The 26,095-nt window shown below is 35.8% G+C and overlaps 1 protein-coding gene across 1 annotated transcript in view; it reads left to right on the top strand.

The window, feature by feature from the left end:
- Positions 1 to 26,095, top strand: part of LOC132105887 (membrane-associated guanylate kinase, WW and PDZ domain-containing protein 2-like) — a 219,299-nt gene that overhangs the window by 53,454 nt on the left and 139,750 nt on the right. Inside the window, exon 2 of the mRNA XM_059511367.1 lies at positions 9,610 to 9,726. Coding sequence (XP_059367350.1) covers positions 9,610 to 9,726 — 117 coding nt within the window. The remainder of the gene's footprint in view (positions 1 to 9,609; positions 9,727 to 26,095) is intronic.

The following is a 26,095-nucleotide window of genomic DNA, read 5'->3' as shown; positions in this document are numbered from 1 at the left end:
TCCTTGCAGGATATATGTATGGCGGCAGGTTGGGCCTCGCCGTCTGCATTTATCAGGTTCTATAACCTGGAGGTTCCCGCCTTGCAAGCAAGGCTGCTGTCGGTATAGCCGAATCACGGCCCTGATGGGAATTCTGAGTTCGTGAGCATTATGCGCTGCCGACTGTTATATGGGCAGTATTGCGTAAGACCCGCATTGCCACATTGGTCAGGCCTTGCCTCGACTGTGTGATGTTATATTGCCGCATCTACGGGTGCTGCTAGATATGGGACGGAGGGCCCCCCCCCTTTCCTGTCCTGGACTCTCTGTGAGTCCCGCGGGTGACTGTGCACTGTAAATCCTGGGCGTTGCTTCAGGTTTATTGGTGTGTGATCCCTGCGCGCACAGCGTTTTACATGGGGTTCCCGTAGCGTCTTAGATAAGACGCAGTACGAGAGAACTCTCGTAAGAGAACGTACTCGGTTACTAACGTAACCTCGGTTCTCTCTAGAAGAGGGAACGAGTACTGCGTTCTCTGCCGTGCGTACGATTCACTCTGGTTCGCTTCGGCGATGAAATAAATCAGGTGAGTCAGCCTTTTCGAGCTCCTTTTATAGGGTTGGGCCACACCCGTTTCGGCGGGAAGTGGCGTGATGGGCGCGAAGCGTCCTAATTTTTCTGATATTGCATCAGCCTGCGCTCGATAGGCTGTGCACTTGCTGCAGAGCAGCCAATGAGCGAGCGAGCCGTCTCGCCTATGGCTGTGTACTGCTGCAAATGCGCTTTACAAAAATTCAAAATTAAGGATAATTTTTTGCTTCAGTATTTCGTGAAAAGAGACTTTTCCCGTAGCGTCTTAGCTAAGACGCAGTACTCGTTCCCTCTTCTAGAGAGAACCGAGGTTACGTTAGTAACCGAGTACGTTTTCCACAAAAAAATGCTTTACAGCCTTTCATTTTTCTTATGAAATATGTGGAATTTAAAATGAAATATCTAAACATTTTAACACAAAACTCGTTTAGATTTTTTTGTTTTGTTGTTGTTTTTTGTTTAGCTTACGTATGTGTTGATCTTGTCAGTCCAGAATAAGAATTTAGATTTTTTTTTTAGAAGATTTCATTTTCTTGGTAAATGAGACCCAATGCATGTAAAAAATTATATATTATGTATAATTATATATGTATTAGGGCTGCCATTTGATTAAAATTTGTAATCTAATTATTACGGGGTGCTGCTATTTATTAATCTAATTAATTAATTTGGCTGTGAAAATACCCCCCCCCCCCCCCCCCCCCCAAAAAAAAAGATCATTTAAAGCTATTATTGTTTTACATTTTAAAATCGCCTTACATAAAGTATGAAACATAAAAAAATTTAATTTGAGAAATATCTCAGTAAAAAATAAATGATAAAATAACAGCTTAGTTACCAACAGTAGGCTATTCAATACCGTATTTTATGTTGTGCAAAAGTAAGTCATTCCAGTTTTAAAAAAACATGAAGGTGAGTAAATGATGACAGAATCTATTTATTTATTTATTTTTTAATAAATGAAATGATACTCTAAAGAGAAACTAAAACTACCAGCAGGTGGCGGTAAATGTCTATATGAGTCGATTCGTTCAAATGGCTGATTCATTCAGGAAAAAAAAAAAGTAATAATTAATTAATAATAATAAATAATTTTATATTGTAATGAACTCATTCTAATATATTAAAAAATAAACGAACATTGCTGTAAGGTTATTATTTCACAAATTAACACACTTTCTCCGATTTAAAAAAAAAGATTTCTAAACTAAAGCGTTATCTTCACTGTATCACACGCTCAGTCACTCACACAGATCACGTTGCGGCCACACTCAGACATACAGGAACGAACTTTTTAGCGATGCCCCACACTTTTATCAACTAAATAGATTAATCACTCAAGAGCTATGTTATCTTTCTCAACAAGGTGCTGGTAACATCATTGTTTTTAAAGGAATTAAAGTAACAGCTTCACTTTTAATAGAGAAACGCGGCAAAACGTTGGTAATTCATACATATTCAGCCCCTCTCTCTCTCTCTCTCTCTCTTTCTCTCTCTCTCTTTCTCTTTCTCATAAATGAACACTTCATGAATTACACTTTTCTGAGAATAGAATATTGAAGTGGAGATCATTAAACATCAAGCTAACCTGTGTTTCCAGAAAGCAAGCGCGTTTATCCGCAGTGCAAACTGCCCTCGATGTGCACTTCTGCAAAGCCCACACTGAAGCGAGCTCCACGGCAGACTTCTATCCGACTGTCAAAGCAGCGATACGTCATGAAAGTGTGAACCGCTTCAGTTTAGGGTGCGATTTGGGACAGGGTCTTGTTTATTTCTTGAACGAATTAACCATCTGAATGAATCGTTTGAATAACTGACTCAATTACTTACTCAATAAAACCTGCTGCCACCTGCTAGCGGTTTACTTTCATATAAGTATTTTGTATTTTGTATTTGTATATTTAATTTTTTTTTTAATTGTAATTTAAAACAACATTATTTATGGATTTGTAATTTTGCAGTGTTAACTCACATGGCATTCATGGCATGCTACATCTGAGCTTTATTACATTTGTCTGTGTAAAAATCAAATGGCAAATTTACGGTGTCTTGTGAAAGTGACTAAAACTCATGGACTGGCCACTAGAGGCTGGCTCCGAAATGACTCCCCATGTTCAAATGCCCAACTTTACAGCAGGAAAAAAAAAGTTTATATTCTGGTACAAAACGTTGTTTTGGTCTATATAGCTAATTTTGCCTTTCTTGACAACTGCGAGGGGGGTGATTTATTATTTTTATAACTCATCCATTTAAATTATATTAAGCCATAATGGTCTGCATAATTAAGGGCATGGCCACGTGAGTGACAGGTGGATTGCTGCTACTGTCACCACCGTCGCGCTAGGTGGGCGTGGATCCAGCAATCAGCTCCTGCCTCTTTGCCCATTTTTGATTATCTGGGAGTGATGTGCGGTGACGCTTTGCCAAGATGGCGATAGCTGGCTCCACCCACTTTGAGCTTCAAAATGCTCTTCAGAAACCTAGGGGTGATGTCATGGAGACTACGTCAATGTTTTTATACAGTCTATGGTAAAAATGCATCTAAAATGCCAATTCAGCTGCCTTTAGTCTGCAGTGGAAAGATCTGTTTTGTTAATTTCTTATTTCATGTGATTGGTAACAGTCCTATAGTGTCTAATTATATTAGTTGTAATTATTAGTAAAAAATTTATATGAAAAATGTTTGATATGACAAAGTATGCATGCATTAAATGGAAAGGTTAGTAAAAAGACTGCCTTTTATATAGCCAAAAATTACCTGGAAATCTATTCAAGTACATTTTAGTATGCAGTCATGATATTTAATCATATGGAATGTAATTTCCCAGTAACAAAACTATGGCTGGTGCGAATGCTGAGTGGCTAGTAATCTTAGTTAGTAAGTTAATTTCAAGCCCTGGGCAAAAAAATAAAATATACACAATATATATTTTTTAAATATAGCACAATATTAACTTCTTATTTACTTAACTGTTGTGAATGAAATCACATTCATTGTTCTTTGTGACAAAAACAGCACATATATATATATATATATATATATATATATATATATATATATATATATATACAGTTGACTGTGGTTAGGGTTTGGTTTTTGGTTATATCATGTAATTAAACATAATTTATTGCTATTGCAAGAGAAATTACATGTAACATGTAACAAGGACATTTACCCAATATTGTTAGACGTTGCATTCCTTAGCAGTCATTGAGCAGGTTTCTAAATGAGCATGTCTGCTCACTGGTTTCAACTCAGTCCCTCTCTCCTAATTAGAGGCTTATTATCTAAACAGCTGTCTTGCTGATGCCCACTCCAAATATGGGGGCACACAGAAGCTCGCACACACACACACACACACACACACACACACACAGAGTCATTACTGAGATATTAAACTATAATAAAGTGCTACATCTGCCTGCTGGGCTGAAAGGTGCAATGCTGCTGCATGTAGCAAATAATGATTTTATGACTGAATGCAGTGTGAGAGTGAAACATGTTAACTCGCCAGATGTTTCTCACTTGTTTTTGTTTGTGAGAATGGTCACACATGAGTTATGTAGGTTTTTCTGGCTGCCCGCCACTAGCCAAATGTAGAACTACAGTAGGTCTGCATAAGCTGGTTTATATTAGTTAATTAAAGGGCTGCTATTTTGCTATTTTAGAAATGTCCATACTCTTTTCCTTGTGAGGTCATTCAGAACCATAAACACATTTTAAGTTCTTGTTTACATGTCAGTGCAGTTCTATATTAAATCATTTAGTGTTGGTGTTGATGCTGCTACTTATGTTTATAGGTCAACCGTTCATAACCGATGTCATTTAAATTTAGAAGTCTTAAAGGTACAGTATCAAAAACAGCCTGTTCAGTGTTAACACAATGATCCAACCAGGTGTGATGGAATAAATGCATTTGTTAACGATAGAAAGGAACCTTCAGGTCCAAAAAATCTTACAATAGAAATATTAAAAATGACTAAAACACTGCACACAGATGCATTTCAGCCTTCAGCCTTCCTTAGAGTCTGTCAGGTACAAAATGAGTCACAGGTGTAGATATAATTAGTCAGTGAAGTTGGAAGAAACCAAAAAAAAAACATTAAAGGCAGACCTATAACCTTGTTAACCATTACAAAATATAATGATGTACATGTACAAAAAAGATAAGTTAAAGTAAACTATAAATTTTTTCTGTATTCTCATGTATTATGTACAATATTTGTAACATTTTAGTACAGGGAGCAATTCTCACAATTAACTAGATGCTTATTAGCATGCCTATTATTAACATATTGACTGTTTATTAGTATTTATAAAGAACATTTTCTGTAATGATCATATTCTACATCCCTAATCCTACCCAGTACCTAAACCTAATAAATACTAATAAATACCTTACTAACTATTAATTAGCTATTAATAATCAGCAGATTAGGAGTTTTGAATGGCAGAAGTTGTAGTTAATGGTTTGTTAATAGCAAGAATAAAGTGTGACGACCATATTTAAACTGTTCTGCATTCTATTTTACTATGTAAGTGTTTATATTATGTGAATATATATCCATATTTAATAATTTGAAATATATTTAGCTTTTAATATTTGAATTGCCATGAGGCAAATGACACAGATATCTGTTTTTATTGTATATACAATTGCTCTTTTCTCAAAAAAGTTAAAGATGTTTCTTCTGGTACTGAGATCCTTGAAGGCAGCAGCTGTGGGACGTTATGAGAATTCACTACAGTCTGTTCTCTCTCTCTGGGGGTTCTGATGGCACCTGTTCTTCATCATGTGCTCTGTGCTCACTCAAGGGCAATGGCACCCTGAACATTTTACTTACTCATTTTGTGTGGGTTTGTTATGAAATGTATTGAAACTTGGCAAACCAAGTTGAGCTTCTGACTGTGAAGTTCTTGTAAGAAGAAATATCAGACCTTCCCTGACCTTTACTTAAAGAAAAGGTATTTTTTAAAGAGAGTTTCTGGTTTAAAGATTCACCCATTTGAGACATGACTTGAAATTGTACCCAAAATTCTTACACAGCATTTTTATTTTATTTTTTGTAATGAAATAAGTAATTAAAGGTATTATTGTAGTTCCATGTTACATACAGTAGAATGTGTAATCAGTTCAATCAAATCTTTAAAAAGATCCAGTTAAAGGGATAGTTCACCCAAAAATGAAAATTCTGTCATTAATTACTCACCCTCATGTCGTTCCACACCTGTAATACCTTCGGAACACAAATTAAGATATTTTTGATGAAATCTGAGAGCTCTCTGACCCTCCATAGACAGCAAGGGAACTGACAAGTTCAAGGCCCAGAAAGATAGTAAAGACATCATTAAAATAGTCCATGTGACCTCAGTGCTACAACCTTAATTTTATGAAGCTACAAGAATTGTTAAATGAAGTCATTATTTTTGTTTTCTTTGCACACAAAAACTATTTATTCTCTTATATGCCAGTCTTCGATGTGCGGTCACAGTGGCAGTACCCTTGTGTTCTATTAGGCATTTAGGTAACACAACATTTTTTTGCTGTAAGTCCCCAGACCACCCATAGAGGGCGATGAATCTCTTCCCATCCTCCATCTCGTACACAGGGAGAGAGAGCTTTGTGATAGGTTCCCACTGTTAGGCACGTTTCTTCTGCAGCGTCCCAGTGCTCAACCTCTCTTTCTCTCTCTGTCTGTCTCTCTCTCTCAGTCACTGCAGAGCGACACTCTGTGTTACAGCAGCATGCAGAGAGACAGCCTGTAGCACTGAACCCATCTAACACTGCTAGGGAACCTGCACACTGTGGCCGTAGACCTGTGGAGACCTGGACTGCACACACACACACACACACACAAACATGCATGCAATCACAGACACGCTCAAATCATCGCCTGCAACATCTGGCTGAGCCGTGCAACAGAAGTGCCGTTCCATTGCGCTCTGTGAGTCGACTTACGAATCGTGTTTGTCTGTGTGTGTGTGTGCTAGTGATTTGAACGAGGCTTTGGGGTCTGCAGTCTTGATATATTTCTCTCCAAGGAGCTGAGTGTGTGAGAGTCATTAATCTGTGTGTCATTTGGCGTTAATTTGCTGTCCTGTGACATTCAAACAGAACTGTGTGCCGATGATGTCTATGTGATTTGATTGCAAACCAGAGGTTTTCTTTAACTGAGTGTGTGTGAGTGTGTGAGTGTGTGAGTGTGTGTGTGTGTGTGTGTGTGTGTGTGTGTGTGTGTGTGTGTGTGTAAATAGCATGATTGTTATATCTGGTTAACCGGCATGGCTGAAGTAGGTTATTCTAGACACATTGGGCTTGCTCTGTATGGAGTTTTAAAATCCACCGGTGTGTGTATGAGTCCATGCATGATTCAAAAGGATGATATATATGTTTAGTGTTTAGGGTGCACGTTTGAAGCATTAAAAAACGGTTTCTGAAACCCACACGAGCATAGTTACTTAGTATGACGTATTTTTCAGCATTGTGCTCATGCTTTTTGATGACATATGACTTTGCGCCGGTGATATCTTGCGTTTCAGCCAGACTGTGTGTGCTTCAAACATTGGAATAGTTCACCCAAAAAGTACATTCGAGGTTTAAAAGGAGAGATTTTGAGATATGTTCATGCTGCCATTTTCCATACAGTGAAAGTGGATGGGGCTGGAGATTTTGTGCTCTTAAAAGTTTATAAAAAACAAAAGCCGTAAAAGTAGTATGTATGAGTTGTATGTCTTATAAAAGCCATATGATAGCTTTGTGTAAGAAACAGACTGAAATTTAAGATATTTTTACTTGAAAATCTTGTTTGATAGCCGTGGTTACCTTTCAAGTGGATGGGGTTGGGATTGTCATTGAAAGTGGATAGGGACATAAATAAATGATATATTAAAGGGTTAGTTCACCCAAAAAGGAAAATTATGTCATTAATAACTCACCCTCATGTCGTTCCAAACCCATAAGACCTCCGTTTATCTTTGGAACACTGTTTAAGATATTTTAGATTTAGTCCGAGAGCTCTCAGTACCTCCATTGAAAGTGTGTGTATGGTATACTGTCCATGTCCAGAAAGATAAGAAAAACATCTTCAAAGTAGTCTATGTGACATCAGAGGGTCAGTTAGACTACTTTGATGATGTTTTTCTTATCTTTCTGGACATGGACAGTTTACCGTACACACACTTTCAATGGAGGGACTGAGAGCTCTCGGACTAAATCTAAAATATCTTAAGTGTTCCGAAGATGAATGGAGGTCTTATGGGTTTGGAACGACATGAGGGTGAGTTATTAATGAAATAATTTTCATTTTTCAATGAACTTACCCTTTAATATTTGTATATTTGTATGTATTTGTATGTTTTGCAGATTAATTACTCATTTACAAAACATGACTATATGTACACAAATGATTATTAATTAAAGGTCCAGTTTTTCGCGCTTTTTTGAAGCTTTGATTGTGTTTACAGTGTGCGATATAACATGTGTTCATGTTTCCTGTGTAAAAAAACACAGTATTTTTCACACAATTCACCTATCTGTATACCGCTGATTTCACTGTCATAAAAACGGGCTGATGACTTCCTTGTTCTATAAAGTCCCTCCTTCAGAAATACGTAACGAGTACTGATTGGGCCAGCGGTTCCTGTGTTGTGATTTGACACCAGCTTAGAGCAGGCTGACCTCCTGGTAACGTGATTTGACTAGTTTTGAGAAGCAAGTGGGCAGGAGCATGTGCTGGAGATGTACTTATAATCACAGGAGCGTTTTTACTGACGAGATGCGCATGAAAATCGCATTTTTTGCACAGCCCTAATATCTAGTTAACAAAGCTAAACAGCATTGACCTTTGTGTAGTAAGTTACAGAAACTGTTAAACGCACCAACTTAGATAATAAAATACACTTACTGGTTGTGGTCCATAAACAACGCCTTCTCCAGACAAAGAGGGAACTGCTCCATCTTTCAAGAATAATCTTTTTGCGAATCCGGCATTAAACTGATTGAGATTGAGGAAGTTGTCCTCAGCAAGCTGTCCTCAGCAAAATGTGCTGCACATAGTTTTACATGTGGGTTATAATTTTCGGGAACCGAGTTAAACATAAATTGTAACCATTAATCTCCAGTACAGCGTCCCTGGGAAGCCCAAACAAAGATGATTGGACTCTGAGATGAAAATAACAGCATTTCAACAACATGGCAAACACAAACGCAGCTCTTCCTTCTTCTCTGTCGGAGCGCAACAAGACCACGCCCCCCTTTTTGTGTATTCATGTGGGCGGAGGTTAGGAAGTTTTAGTGACGTCATTACTGCAGGAAATAGAGGGCTGTAGTCCAAACTGGTCGTTTTTGTAGGCGAATTCTGTTAAATAAAATATCTCGCTTGGCTTTGAACTTTGAGCTTTAGAATTTTACAGATATTATTTATACTCTAACAACAACATTACACACTAACTAAAGTTTAAAACATGGGATAACGAAGAAGGGGACCTTTAATATGCTAAAGATTTACAAATCTCTCTAAGTTATCTTAAAAGAGAGCATCAATAAATGATCAAACAGATCCTTAGTAAATGGTTAATAGTTACTAGGACAATAGTAACTCAGAAATCATTTCTGTGTACTAGGAAAAATATGAAGGTGTTTGTGTATGAGCAGCATTGTGTGCTTATATCGATGAGAAGCAAGCTAAACAGGAAGGAAGGAGCCTCTTAGGAGCTTGAAAAAGCTTTTTGACCACAGAACAAAGTGGAAACTATCACAGACATATTCTCGCAGCTCTTCAGGCGATCGCTTTGAGGTCAGGTTTTTCTTTGAGTGACTAAATCTTGGTTTGCTGCAGTATTGTCAGGCCATGTCCTCAGAAAATAGAATGGCTCCACGCACTTTCACGTAACGGAGTCCTTCATTACCACTGAAAAACTGCACACAAAGGCGTTTCTTCACAGAGTTTATTGTGAATGGGAAGTAAACGCCAAGGAGCCTGTTATCAGATGAGATTGTATCGCGGAGGGTCATCTAAACGTCTGTATGTGTGTTACAGGAGGTGTTGTGGATAAAGATCTCAGGCAATATCTCAACCTGCGTTTCCAGAAGGGCTCTTTGGACCATGAGCTGCAACAAATAATTCGGGACAACCTTTATCTCCGTACAGTACCCTGTGAGTAACTATTTTCCCCAGATTTCCTTAACCTTTGACACTGCTGCCCTCACTGACTTGTTCCTCTATGCCAGGCCACTGACTTTTTATTGATTAAGCCCTGGCTGATGTTGCTCGATCACTGCAACAGGGCAGGGACACTTGATTCTATAAATATGAAATTGTTTCAAACCCTGCATCTATGCTAGGGTGGTTGAGAAAGCATTGATTTGGTGTTGGTTGCATGGCTGTTTGCTTTCTAGCAGTGTTAAGATACGGTCACCTAAGGGAATATGCTAATTTTGCAGTGCAAAAAAAAAGGTTCATCATCAATAGTGTAACCATGTATAATACACTGCTGACTTTTAAATCAAGCAACATTCTGTTGGTCAACACTGCAAATTTTGAAGAGGCCACCTTAAAGCAGTTTTTGGAAATAATTAAACCTTATGCAAAATTCCTGGTCATGGGGATTCATATTAAAATGATTGGATTTTGTATGTGAAAATTTTACATTCAGTGGTGGATATTTTCCATTTAAAGGACATTTTCGCCCCTTCTACCCATATAAAAAAATGTGTTTTATGATTTATTTCTAGTATTTTGTTGCAGTTAATAATAACCCTTTCCATTAATGTTATATAATGGATATGACAATATTTGGTCGAGATACAATGATATTTGAAAATCTGGAATCTGAGGGTGCAAATAATCAAAATGTTGAGAAAATCATCTTTACAGTTGTCCAAATGAAGTCCTTGGCAATTCATATTACTAATCAAAAACTAAGTTTTGATATATTTTTTTGGTGGTTTGTTTTTGTGAAAAGTGGGGACATCCCATAGGCGTAATGGTTTTTATACTGTACAAACTGTATATTGTATGGCCCTTCACCAACCCTACACCTAACCCTAACCCTCACAGGAAACTTTGTGCATTTTTACTTTCTCAAAAAAACTCATTCTGTATGATTTATAAGCTTTTTGAAAAATGGGGACATGGGTTATGTCCTCATAAGTCACCCTCTCCTTGTAATACCTGTGTCATACCCATGTCATTATACAGAGTTGTGTGCTGATATGTCACAAAAACAAGAGCACGTACACACACACACACACACAGACACACACATATTATTAGAAATAATGTGTATTATATATCAGATAGTCCTAATGGAAAGTGCATGGATTTATTTATTTAATTATTTGGTAACAATTTAGAATACGGAACACATATTCACTATTAACTATGACTTTTGGCTCAATAAACTCCTAATTTGCTGCTTATTAATAGTTAGTAAGTTAGTTGTTACATTTAGGTATGAGGCAGGATTAAAGGATCTAAAATATGGTTATTCAGAAAAATACATTGATATGTGCTTTATAATTAAAAGTCAGTATGCTAGTAATATGCATGCCAATAAAATTCTAGTTAATAGTGAGAATAGGTCCTTAAAGTAAAGTGTTACCATGTATATTTACATGACATTTTGCTTTTTTCAGCCATTTTTTTTTAACCAAACCTTAGTACTTAGTAACACATGGAAGCGTGTCAAACTAAAAGTCTAGTTTGACTGCCCAGTTGTGGTTAAAAATTCCCTCAAAAAGAAAAACACTTTGCTAGCCTTTACAATCGCGAGTCTTTATGAAGTGATGTTTGTATCTGTATAGGCTACTTAGAGTTGTAGTCCAAAACCAAAGAGGTGTTTTGAAGCATTTGAAGATATTATACACGGTATGCTCTGTCTTTGGACTGCACTGATGCTTGAAAGGATTTCCGTGAGGCTTTTGCTCAAGTGAAGCCCTTGTGTTATGTGTGAGAGCGAGCTAGTGAGTGAAAGAGAGAGAGAGAGTGATTACTGTCCAGCTGAGAGACTGAGCTGTGATTCCATTAGACCAGAGAGCCACACGTGAGATCCGTACCCGAGAGAAAGAGAGAGGTTTGGAGAATACAGATGAGAACAGAGGGATGGACTAATAGAGATTAGGGAAAAAAAATGAGAATGAGATTTGAGGTGTGAGGACCCTAGATAAAATGCCTCAAATGTCAGATTCATTGAACACTTGCAAGAGGAAAAAGAAACAAGGCAACTGATAGCTTGAAATAAGAAGATCGAGCGAAATTGAGGTAGAGAGAAAGAAAGACTGGATAGTATGAAAACCCATGCATACAAATTTAATTGTATGGGACTGCTCTATTCCAAAATCTAGTGAGCTGTCTACATAGAAAAAATGTAAGAGCATCAAATATGCAGTCCTTACAAGCATGATGTTGCTTTCTAAGAAACTTTGTTTTGGTTAGTCATTGTCATTTGGTCATTGGTTGTACTCTGTGTTAGTGTGTTATGCATTGTTATGTGTATTGTTAGATACACTGTACAATTTAATGACAGCTAATAAGAGGTACACAACATCCCTTATGAAAATTAACTATGGTTGTATTATAGTAAAAGTGTAGAAACCATCCACAGTTTTATCACAAATATCATGGTTAAACTACGGTTAGTGTAGCAATACCGTGGTTAACTTGTTGCTACCATGGTTTAACTATAGTAACCATTTAATTTTTGTAAGGGATGTTTATATCATTTAAATTCACAAAAAAAAATGGAAAGAAAATGTGATTTTTAAGGTGTAGTTATCAGACCATTGGATGTTAATAATTGTCATGTGGTTAGCACAGCAATATGCTAATGGCACACTAAATAAAATTTATATTAAATTAATATTAAATTAATTATGAGTATGCTTGTTTGGTTCATACAAAGAGTGATATTTTGTCTTCCACATTTTAGTAATTACAGAATGCCCAAATACAGACTAATAATCCATCTATTTACTCTTATACTGTCAGGTTTTTTTCTTAGCACAGTGCTAATGAAATCATTTGTTTGATAAGAATGAGGAAGCGCTATTTTGGTTGCTCATACCAATAATCTCAAAATGCCCAAATATCAGCCAGTAATTTTTAGTGTTTCTATTTGATTCTCATGTTGCTAGTTTAGCAACATGCTAAAGTCACATTCTATTGGATTAAAGTTTAGGTATTAGATTAGCACCATGCTAATGGAATCAATTGTTTGATAAACCTGAGAAGCACTGTTTTGTCTGCTACATGCTAATAATCACAAATGCCCAAATTTAGACATATTATTTGATCTGTTATCTTAGATTAGCACCATGCTAACTTTACACTGGAATTAGGGCTGCAACTAACGATTATTTTGATAATCGATTAATCTGTCGATTATTTTTACGATTAATCGGTTTACGTACTTGTATTTTAGTTTTTCCCATTTTTTCCCCAAGTAAATTATTAATAAATGGTCTTTATCATTCAGCATAGATTTTTAAGAGATTTTAACCATTTTGCACTGTCATATCCTCATCAAAAATATACCTGGAGTTGTTTTATTGTGTTAGTAATCCTTTGTCGAACTCTTCTGCAATCAGAACACTGACCCATACTCTAGCAAATTTCACAAGGAGATTTCAAATAATGTTTTCACCATGGCAGTCCTTAGAGCTCCTAAAGTAGTTTAACATCCTGAACAAAGCTTATTAAGGAATCTTTCAGAACATATTTTCACGAAGAATAAGGATAAAACAGAATAAAATTGCAGTGCATTGTATTTTATTATTTACTGGGAAAAAGCTTTATAGCTTTTGCTGTGAAATTGTAAACAATCCTTCAAAAAAAGTGCCAATGGCATGAAACCTGAATGGAACTCACAATTTAAAGTAAAATCCATCAGAAGGTTGTCCAGAAAAAAAAATAGGACACACACAAAAAACCTGCTGTGTGAAAAAGAGCAGTGAATAATACTTAGAAAAAAAAGTGCATTTCAAATATCTACATTTACCTCTCTCATTCAGTCATAATTAGGCTGCACGACTGAATTATGAACTGGTAAATGACAAACTGATCACAGAACATGTTTGTAAAGCTTTAAATGTAAACTGTTAAAAAGCAGTGTTATCAGCTTTTACGACTAAACATTTGCAAACAACATTGTACTGGAGAATCTGCACAAATAAAAGTCTTAGGGGCCGTTCACAAATCGCGCCTAAAAACGCGTGGAAAACGCTAGGCGCACCGCTTTCTCCTTCTTTCCAAAGCGCTCGCGCAGAAGCGCCCCTGAGGCGTCTGCCTTTGCTAAGCAACCATGACGTGCTCTCTCCTTGAAGACGCGGAAATTTCAGCAAAGGATAAATGGATTTGCAGCTCAAAAAATCGCTTGCAGTAGCTCTGCTACTAAATTTATTTCAAAATGGAAATCCATATACAACTATGATCAGCTGTTCCTTTCATCTTGACTGAGCTTTTAACGTTGTTACTGGAAAGGATGAAGCTGATTGGTTAGTTCTTGTCACATGACCCGCGGTGCGGTTGCGGCATTCTGAAAAGTTGAAATGTTTTTAACTCGATGCGGTGCGGTGTTGGAAATAACGAACTTGAGCGCGCAAAAGACGCGATATGTGAACGTCCCCTTAAACAGTGCAGTAGTGCAGAGTTTACAGGTTACTCTTCTTTTTTAAAGGCTCAATGTAAAGTACTCCCACATCACGCTGAATGCTGCAGACATAGACATCATATGATGTCTATGGCTGCAGAGACGCTGTTCGGGAAGCACGTGACATAAAACAATGCCAGCTATTGGCTATTCGCTACTTCTCCTGTTGTACTGGCTGAGTAAAACCTCCGGTGGCTCATTACTGCCACACTTTGGTCACCCAATTTGAAATATGCACGAAATGAGCCGCTTACGGCAAATAAAAGTTATTTAGCAACGAATCGATGACTAAATTAGTTGACAACTATTTTAATAATCGATTTTAATCGATTAAATTGATTCGTTGCTTCAGCTCTAACTGGAATCAGTTGTTTAAACGTGAGGAGCTCTATTTTGTGTGTCACAAAATTTCAAAATGCCCAAATAATGCACGTTTTTGTTGTGTTACTACATATTATTTTTCATTTGTTAGCTTAGCAATATGCTAATGTTACATTGGATTTAACTGTGAGGTTAGGTGTTTGATTCACCCGATTAGCACTATTTGGCTACTATTTTATTTTTTGCAATTTAGCAACATGCTATTGTCAAACTATTTTAGAATGTACTTCATCTCTTGATTCTTTCTGAGTTGTTAGATGTAGATTGTTCCAAATTAGTCACTTATAAAGTACATTATAAGAAACTGCACACCTACATTCTCTCATGAGATCAGGTTATCAATTATGATTTGGATCTTGCCTTTAAATGCAGCTGCCAATGTTAGCGGTACACAGCCAGGATTTTGGAGTTTACTTTTCACTGAATATTATTACTGCAGAATTGAGTTTGTGTATGAGAGGGAAAAAAAGAAAGACAGTCACTCCAGAGGAAGGTGAGGATGTGTCCCCGTTGCCGTCACGTTATCAGTCACGTGATTGACTGCTTGCTGAGTAATGACAGTAATGCTCATAATCACAGAACTGTCTCATGAATTATGCAGCAGATGTATTACAGCTTAGGGTGCCATGACAGGTTACGCCTGCCACACACACATGAGAGAGACAGGGTGACATTAGAAGTTGTTAGTGCTGACATTGAACCTCTCCAGAACTGAGACGTGAGACACTTTTATAAAAGAAGGACGTAGTGTCCCCTAATATCTAAGAAGAATCCCAGAGATGTCCATGCTGACCACTGCGCACATTGTCATTCTTCTGTTTCCGTTTCTTTATTCACTCCTCACCATCTTAAATTAATCTAATAATGAAACTTTTGATGTTTACTCACCCTCATGTTGTTCCAAAACCCAAATTCTTTTGGAGAAAACAAAAGCAGATGTTTTGAATAATGTTCATGCTGCTCTTTTCCACACAGTGGTTGCATATAGTGACCAGGAACCCAAAAGGACAAATTCCAAAAAGGACAAAAAAAAAAAATGATATAAATGATGACAGTCTTTTCATTTTGGGAAATATTGGTGAATTATTTTTAAGGGTGGGTTTGTCAGCGACAGGCTCTCGCTGTGTAGTCTGTAAATCCAGAATGTTTGAGGGAATATATGAAGTCTCATAACAAGACTGAAGCAGGTCTCATTTTCACTTCAGAACACAGAAATGTGGATCAGCCTTTTTCCAAAGCACCTGCCACGGCGAACTGTCTGTCACATTTTTAGAGCAAAACCATATACCTGAAAAATTGAACAAGCTTGAATTGCCAGTTAAAGGGACCCAGAGTTCTCATAACTCCCTCGTTACGGCAAGACTCGAACGTGAAAGTTTCTGCCCTCCAATCCAAAGAAGCAAGAGGCTCTGATTTGATTTTAAACAACATGCTGGACCACACAAGCCTGAAATCTCATTTTCAGAACTCCTGGATTGAATCTTTGATGTCTGAAGGAGCGGTTTCATCATACCAGTTATCAAAAATGGATATAAGATTCAACTACATTATATATCTTCTGAGGCTTTGCCTTCACATTCTTGGAGAAATTAATCATTGCGTTATTAAAGTCAAGATTGTTGCGATGAATTAATTCCCCAGATGCTCTGTTCGAATTGGATTTAATAATATTTGTCATGGATATGGAGGATCCGATTTTTTCAAGTCAACATAAAATCTAAATTGACCCTAGTAACTTTAAAACACATTCCTGGTCTTATAGTGCACAGTTCATCAGAAATTAATAACTTGCTTCTCTTCTAAAATGACTTTTTCAACTGTTGGTTAATGTTGCCAATCAAAAAATCATATTCAGTTCAGTTCAAGACAAGTTTATTTGTATAGCACTTTTCACGATACAAATCGTTTTAATACAAAGCAACTTTACAGAAAATAAAGTTTCTACTATATATTTAACTTATGGGTTTTCCATGGAAAAAGATTATTTAATAAGTATTTTTGACTTTTTTTTACTACAGATATCTAAACATCCTTAAAACATTAATTTAATGCTTGGTTTTAGAGAAGTTAAGTTTGTTATACTTACATCATTAGCAATATTCTTGTCAGATGCGTAAATCTCTTTTGAACATTGAAAGCCTTTTGTCCCCATTCACTTTCATTAAATGGTAAAGAGCAGCTCAAACATTCTGCAAAGTTTCTCTTTTTGTGTTCTACGGAAGAAAGAGAGCTGTTTTGAAAGAAGCCTTTTACATGTTTACAAAGGCTGCATTTATTTGAATCAAAATACAGTAAAATAGTGATATTGTGAAATATTATTACAGTTCAAAATAACTGTTTTTCTATTTTAACATTGTTAAAATATAATTTAGTCCGGTTATGACATAACATAATTTTCGGCATCATTACTCCAGTCTTCAGTGTTGCATGCTCCTTCATGCTAATATGGTGCTCAAGAAACATTTCTTATTATCACCAGTTAAAATAGTTGTTCTGATTAATTATGGTAGAAAGGTTTCAAGATTCTTTGACAAATATAAATTAAAAAAAAAAAAAGCATTTATGTGAATTATGTACAATTTTGTCACATAAATTGCTTTACTTTTATTTTTTAGTGCATCCTTGTTAAATAAAAGTCTTAATTTCTTTAAAAAAATTCAATCAATCATACTGACCTCAAACTATTGAACATAACATCCAGTTTCTCTCTCTCTCTCTCTCTCTCTCTCTCTTTCTCTCTCTCTCTCTATATATATATATATATATTGGTTATAGTCTCTCTTATAGGTGTTTTTATAGCCCTATTATTTTTTTCTATCTGATTTATCTGTATGTCAGTCTCTCTTCCCTTTTCACTCTTTCTAGCTCTGTCTGAACTCTTTTGGCATGTCTTTCTGTTTCTGTCTCGGTTGTGGTACTTAAGCGCCATGATGAGGGCTTTGACTAGGTTTCCATGGTGACTGCCGTCTCCCACCCCCCGCAGTCTGCGTCAGGCCAGTGACGTCTAGTCCCCCCTCCACCTCATTCCTTCATCCAGTCCTCCATCCTTGATATGAATGAATACACAGGAAGCCAGGAAATGGGGCTGCTGTTGTAGAGCTCTTACGAAACAGGGTTATAATTGGCCAGGTTACACGTGCATTGTGTGCTTTGATTGGAGGACGGGACTCTGCTGAGAGCTTCTGGCTTGAGAGGAAGAAGCGTTTAACTGCAGATGAGGTCAGTGAGGAACTAGCCAATGAATAAGACCAGAGACAAGTGTGTGTGTTTGTGTTTAAGTTTGTGGACTCCTAAGGGGTCAGTTGTTTTGTGTTACTGTTGTGGCTCTGATGCCACATGGCTGACATCCAGATAGAGATGTATTAGAGCAGATGCCCTCAAACACACTTCAGAGAATGAATCCTTTTTTTTCAGAGTTATTTATCTTTTATCTTTTTTCTGCATTCACATTTTTGGGTGATTCTCATGAAACCTTATACTGTTTATATTTAAAAAAAAAAAAAAAAAAAAAAAAGAATGTAAAGAAGAAGAAGAGGAAGAAGAAAAGAAAAAAAAATAGTATATTGGACAAAGACAATTTTTAGGACTTATTTATATATAATTTGTGCTCTAATGGGAAGAAAATTCCTGGAATTTACATAAGGATTGTTTTTTATTATTATTAATTTTCTTTTGAAAACTTTCTTATTTTCTTAATTATTTATTTTAAAATTAATAATATGTAAGTCCAGTACACTAATATTTATATAATAATAATAATATTTTCTTTAAATCATTATCATATATGTTTTGTTCCATCAATTTGTTTTCTTTAAACATACAGCTGGTTTATTGTTATGTTCAAATGTTTATTTGTTCTGGTCTGTTTTTGTTTTGTCTGTTTTTTGGTGTGAAATTAGTTCAGTATTATTTATATCCTACTATTAATATTTAGGATTTAGCTGAAATATTTTGAATTTGATTACATCTTTAGTTGATTTTTCCGTACATTTTTGCCATATGTACATAAACTGACAGTCACCACTGATAAGCTACTACTAAATATTGTAGAAACATACATTTTTGTAAAAAGTTGCTTTGCAATGATTTGAATGATTTGCATTTTACAATTTTCTTTTATTATAATAATAATTATTATTTATTATTAACTTAATTAATTTTTTTATTTTATTTAAGTTTTAGTATTTTTGGTACTTCAACTACTTTATTTTATCAACTTTATCACAACTTTATCAACTTATTTTATTTTAGTCAGTTGCCAGTTGCATATATAAATTCAATTCAATTCACGTTTATTTGTATAGCGCTTTTTACCAAAACATTTTTCATTTGTATTTATCTGTCTATTTATTTTTTTATTGATTGATTTGTTTGTTTGTTTATTTATATTTCTTTTTATTATGTATGTTTTAAGGCCCGTTCACACTAAGAACGATAACTATAATGATAACAATATTAGCGTCCACACCAGCGGACGATTTCGTCTGTTTATTCTCAGCGCACGTGCGTTTGTCACTTTAAATTCTCGAGCTCATTATAGCTGGATGGATTCTGATTGGCTGTCAATGTTTGTATCGTTCATCAGCCAGAAAAAATCGCACTCTGCTGTTCTTTAATACTGAGAAAGAATATCATTATCTTCATAGTTATCGTGCTTGGTGTGAATGGGCCTTATTTATATGTCTTTTTATTGTGTATTTTTAGTCTTAGTTAACAATAACAACACTGAATTTGGTCCGGATACATTTTTACGAGATTACACCTTGTAACCACGTCAAAGTATCTCAGTTTCTTTCCAGTTTAAAGCTCAAGTTTCCCTTTTTCCAGCTGGACTATCTTGTTTCAAAGATGTCCTGTTCCATTAACGGTCCCTGTGTAGGCTGATGTAGCCAGAGGACAGATAGTTATTTGCAGCTGTGAAAAAGAGAGATAGTGAGAGGTCTGGAAGGGTGGCAACATGTCAAATGGTGTTAGAATTAGATCATAAATCTTCCATTCCATCCTCTCTAAATACCACTGTCAGTGGACAGTTAGTTGTTGTTTTATGTTTTTCTGTTGAAACAGGATTGTGTACCTGACTGTGTTAAAAGTTCATTTTTGTTGACATTTAGTTTAGCCTCAAAGCTAGCATGCTGGCCAAAACTCTGGTTTCGATTTCACGCGGTTTAGGAATTATCATATTATTCCTGTCCTAGTCATCATTACAGATCTTCGAAATGCTCTTTAATGTGTTCATATACATCTCAGCCGCTGTGGTAGAGACCCTTTATCTTTTAAAGCTGGTGTTGTGGATGAGGTGAGGCAATCTGTGACATACTCTGACATACTCGCTGGCTTTCTGAAGTCTGCGTGGCACAGCTGCAGTCAGTGTCGAATGCAAAGCACACTCAGTGAGCCAATTATAATCTCCTTATCTCCAGAGTACAACACAAGCCATCCTGGAGTAAACACACACACACACACACAGCCCCAACTTCAGCACAGATCCCCCATGATCCTTTAGAACATGAACCTCAAATAGCCTTTCATAAAGAAAACCTCCAAACAACACATTCCTCCGGTTATGTATCTAGTTTTTTAATTAATTTTTATTGGATGTCCTTGAATTTGTATTCTTTGCCGTTACTTTCATTCCATATCTTAACAACTTTTGGGGACTGTTTTTTGCGGTCATGTATATGACACTTGGATGGTTTATTTTGGAAATTGGAAATTGAAAATGCCAGTTTGTCTCAAATGTTTCTCCAAAAACATATAAATAAAAAGACAATTGTATGATTATCTTGCATATCAACGGTTAGACCATATAAAATGAACTTGGTTAGTATAGAATTTGGTCTTGCAAGTATTTTAGAAGAAACATTTTTCTTAGTTGAGAGCTGGAGACTTGAGTTTGTTCTCCATCTCTATTTATATGTTTAATAATTTGTATGTTTATTCATTTGTGTATCATTTAATTACATTGCTCATTGCTAGTGGAAACAATTGTGATAATACATTTGTGGTAACACTTTAGTATGGCGACCAATCCTCCCTATTAACTTGATGCTTATTAACATGCCTGTTATTAACATATTGGCTGTTTATTAATATATATAATGCACATATTTAGGATTCTACATCCCTGACCCTACCCAATACCTAAACTTAACAACTACCTTATTAACTATTAATAAGCAGCAACTGAGGAGTTTATTGAGGAAAAATGCCTTTGTCAAGCATAATTAATACTTTTTTTCAGCAAGGATGCATTAAATTGATCAAAAGTGATATATGTTAAACAAATATTAAACAGCACAACTGTTTTCAACATTGATAATACTAAAAAATGTTTCTGGATCAGCAAAGTTGGATATCGGGATGATTTCTGAAGGATTATGCAAAACTGAATAATGCTGAAAAATTCAGCTTTGCATCACAGGAATACATTATTAAATATGAATTATTATCATAAAATACAATCAAATAGAAAAAGAAAACTCTTGAATGGTGGTGTGGTGAGTGAGCATTGAACTTCACAAAAGTCTGAACTAGCCTATTTGAGTCAGATTTTTAGTGACAAGAGCATGTGGTGTGTTTGTTGCCCTCAAGTAGAGTCACATGAAACTCTTTGTAATCTGAAGCATTGAGCTCACATTGAAAGACTCAATATCAAAACAATACTTTTCCACCAACTGTGTATTTACTTGTAGTTTGGGTCTGTACTGAAAAGGGTCACAGACCGCCAGCCGCTCGCCATTTATTTTCAGTGGACATAATTTCAGAGGAAATGGGCAGGATTTGTCTTTTAATAACATAATGACAAAAAAAACGTCCCACTTCCAGCAAATCTCTAATGAATTTTCAGCTTTCAAAGTCACTGAAATCTTCCCAAAACTTAAAGGTGTTCAAAGTCTGCACTGTGCATAGTTTCAGATGTATGCAAATTGTTTTATGCCTTGTGATTTCCAGCTGTTTGAGAATGTTATGTAAAACTTGGCATTGTGTGTATTGTGAATATCAAGTCTAAAGTATACATCTATAGATGGTGGACATTTAGGATATTTTTGCGTGTTTTTAATGCATATTAGAGTGATTTGCTCGGAGTGGGACAGCAGCATAGAGATGGACAAAACACTCCGCTGTATTTAATATTCATGCAGCAACGCATTTCAGCCAAAGAGAAATGGCGCACTTTCAAACAAACACGAGCCCCATCCATTATTCAAAGCCATTGGACCTGTGCTTATGCACTCACACAATCACTACAAACACACTCGCTCACAAACACACACGCATTTAAGCTTGTCTCCTCATGGGAATACTAGAGAAAAGCAAGAGTTTATGTGGAGATGGCCCTGAGTGGGACTACAGAACTAATGTGAGCTCTGCCGATGTAGCAAGAAATGTCAATGTAGGACTTTGATTTAAACAGCTTGACACTTTGAATTTTGTCAAGATAACGAGAGAATTTAACAAATCCTTTCAAAAACGAATTAAGATTAAGCATAGAATTAATAATAATTAGGATCATTATTAAATAATTACAATTTTTATTTTTTTATCATTATTTTTAATCATGATTAAGCTGTTTTCTCTAAGCAGTTCCTGTATCAATACCCTTCTTAAAATGACTTGTTTTTGTAACTTATATATATATATATATATATATATATATGGATCAAAGGCAAGACCAGTTTGGTGTCTGGATCAAATTACATTTATTTTATATGCATAGCAAACATATTAAATTCAAGTAAAGTGTCTATTTTATTGTTTCAAATAGCGTTTGTGAAAGTAAAAGGTCATTGACTGATAACATCATTTATGTTGGCAAACAGAAAGTGTTCATAGCATAAATACATCAGAAGTAAAGTGACAAGTTAAGATAAATAGAAGAGTGAAATATTTTTTTCAACACCTGCTGCTGCTGCTGTCATATACAACACATTTAATGATACAGAATAAAGCATTGCAATAACTAATAATTTTGGCAAAACTTCATTCAGAGAAACAAACTTAAGAATATGTGTATAAAAGAATATGTCATCATACTTAATTTTACTTTATTTTAGGATAGTGACAAAGTAAAAAGATTTAAAATTACCAAATTAATTTGTATTTTAGGGCTGCACTGTGCTCTTTAAATAGAGTCTTTCAATATGTCAGCAAATGATTCTTGTTCTAAATATGCCTGACAGGTTTTGTTTGTATATCAGCTATAGTTACAGTTTCAAAAGAAACTAAAAACAGTCACACACGCACACACACACACACACACACACACACACACACACACACTCATGTTCATGTTTACTTTGTTTATCTAAATGAGAAAACTAACACAGATGAATATGCTTTGTGGCATTTAAAATAAATAAATACAAATAATTGCTAATAAATACATAATTTTTTAATCCTTTTTTCACATTTTCATTGTTTCCCCAAAGAGAGGTTTTGCTGGTGACTCATTGAACTACAAAACCCAAATCAATTCACAACCCCACAGCACTTTACTAAACCCTTTGACTTCACTGCCAGGACCTGGTGAGATGTGCAGGAACTCGAGAGAAAAAGCCAAGAGGGTCAGAAAAGAAGATATATGAACCAGTCATGAAGTTTGAAAGAAGAGAGCAGGAATAGAAGTGAGGAAGTTGGAGGGTGGTCGGTCCCTTGCGTCTTTCTTTAGTCTAATTAAAGCATGAGTCAGAACTCGAGAGGGTGTTGGGCTTTAGTGAGTGTGGCTACTATAACATCTCTGTGTTGTAATTACTGCAACTGTGTGCTATGACGGCACCCACGGGAAGAAAATGGCAGGACCGGCAATGGAGGAGATCAGTAAGCCAGCTGAGCATGTGAAAGGTGGAAGGAAGTGCTTTGATTGTCCGTGAGAACTTCCGTTCCTACAAAACAGGATGAGTCAGCTTTGATTACTTCATTACTTTGATTAGTTGTTGTGATTTCAGTAGAATATGATACAGGACTGATTTAATTCTTGCGTGCAAATTATAGTCAAACTTTCTTGCGACTTGATCTCGCTGGCAGAACTCGCCGCCACAATACTAGGGTGTTGTGAGTGGTTGTGGTGAGAGATTGAACTTTTTTGGTAACATTTGTGCTTCCTGTTTCTTGTTGTTTTACAGTAAATAATAAAAAAAACAGCAGTTGTTATGTTTTGAAAGGATCACTTCCTACATTTGTCATATTGCAGACCAAAACGAATTTTTTTTTTTAGATTTTTGCATTATTTTTATAACTTTTTTTCATCTGAATTTTCCCTTCATTCTATTTTTGCATTAATTAATGTAATGCGAATATATATATATATATATATATATATATATATATATATATATATATATATATATATTAGGGCTGTAGCTATCAAATATTTTAGTAATCGAGTATTCTACCAAAAATTCCATCGATTAATCGAGTAATCGGATAAAAGTAATCTGTGTTTTTGCTTAATTAAAGTGCAATATTAATTATGCAAGAGAAAATAAGACTCCTGGGTCTCTCAAAATGAACAACTAAGTTTCCTTTCTTAGAAAAATATATATTTATATTTTTTAAATGCATTAGAATGCAATGCATACATCAAAAATAAACATTTAATTATTATCCATTGTTTCGCTGTCTGTACTTGTACTGTGAACAATGACAATAAAGTTGACAGATGAATTAAGTGCATTTAAGTGCCATTCAGTTGGGGTTTAAATAAAGCATTTTCTGAGATGCACATTAAATATTAAACACATAAAACAATAATTTAATTAATCTTTTAATTATTGAAAATTAACTTAACTTTTTGGTAAACAAAGGGGATTTACTAATAAAAATAAAACATGGAAGAAATGTTGTGTGATTAAACCTAAGAAAAAATAGTAGGCTATGTACATTCTGCTGAACAATAGCCTTTTATTTTGACGGGTTGACGTACCTTTACAGTTCTGTGTCTGTGATATGATGCTAGTTTTACTCAAATCAAACGGTTAAATGCTCATGAAGTGACTGTCAGAGCAGTTCTGGAGATGTTGTTCATGTGTTCACGTCCTTATTTAGAGAGACAGCAGACGCTGAAATCACCGGAGCGTCACGCACTTCAGTGTGTTAATAAAGGAAGACACGCTTCTGCTCCATTCATTAACAGAGACACGCAGAACATGCAGGATTCATATTTAAACAGATTGTTCCGGCTTAATATTTACAAATATTAGTCCATATCGTGATTTGATGTAAGTGCAATGACCTATTTTTGATTAATTCATTAAAAAGTTGGCAAATTCTGTGCCATTCCGCGTTAAACTGTAAATTCCGTTTTTATGACTGGATTCAGCGATTCCCTCCATGTTTTCTGCATCGCGGAAATCATAGGGCCCTAGTTGTGGTATGCCAGCTCTATCTTGCAATGGACACACGCCACGACGTTCTCTTTACGTTTGCACGTGCCCTCAAATCAAAACACTGCTGACTCTTTGCAGTATGCGATTTCGGACTCAGCGCTTGTGTCTCCTTCCGCTTTGTGGGTGATGTAAACGCGTTGTGTCACATTTAAAAAAATCATTGCGAAAGAACCTGACGTGAGATTTAAAATAAATTAAAAGAGGCTTCGAGGCAGAGGAATTTGCCTCGATCATTTTTTGTAATCGAGTTACTCGAGGAATCGTTTCAGCCCTAATATATATATATAATTATTAAAAATTGTATCGCTGCAAATGTGTACTGTAAATAAAGTGCATATACAAGATCTGAATAAGATCTGAAAATTTACGGTTTGGAGGGTGTTCAGATTCAGTTCAGTAATTCTTAACTAACTCTTTTACTATGGGATAAAAAAGTGTGACTTAGGATGTGGGTTTATTAAAGAATAGCCCACAGTATTAATTGAAACTTACCAGACAAACAGTGCCATCGCGGCTCAAGTGATTTCAGTTACCCGAGGGCTGTATTGATATTCATAAGCTCTGAGAAAACTCTGCTTATGAGGAGTTGGAAAAGAGAGGCCTGCTCTGTGAATGAATGTCAGGCTCTTAAAAGTTAGCTCAGTGACTTTAAGACTTTAAAGACAGGCTTGTGATGAATATGAATGATTGTAAGGCAAAGAAAACATCCTACAGAACAGAATCTTTTATCTTCTTGCTTCTGAGAAGGTAGTCTCGGACTCGAGACCATGCCTACAGCGAGTTCAAAGACCCTCTGATGCGGATTGCACAAAAAAATGGCACAAGCTGGCTAAAGTTACAAGCTCTAATCTGATTGGCTGGTTTCTACAAAGTTGTGAATACTCAGAGCTGTTGCAAGCATAGTGCGAGGTCCAGTGCGAGTCAATGTAAAAATTATCGTGAGGGCCATTCAAATCAACGAAAGTGGGCTTTAACGTTCACAGAAGATAAGTGTGAATTCCAGCGTGATGCTTTAGTTATCAGTGAGGTCAGCTTTATGATGTGGCTAATTTGTACACATTTGTACGACTTCACTCATACAATTTTTTTTTTAAGTTTTCTGTGAGGGGTA

Source organism: Carassius carassius, chromosome 26, assembly GCF_963082965.1.
Source record: "Carassius carassius chromosome 26, fCarCar2.1, whole genome shotgun sequence".
NCBI classification, from domain to species: Eukaryota; Metazoa; Chordata; class Actinopteri; order Cypriniformes; family Cyprinidae; genus Carassius; species Carassius carassius.
Note: the sequence above shows the minus strand (reverse complement) of the source record. Positions and strands in the feature narration are given on the sequence as shown.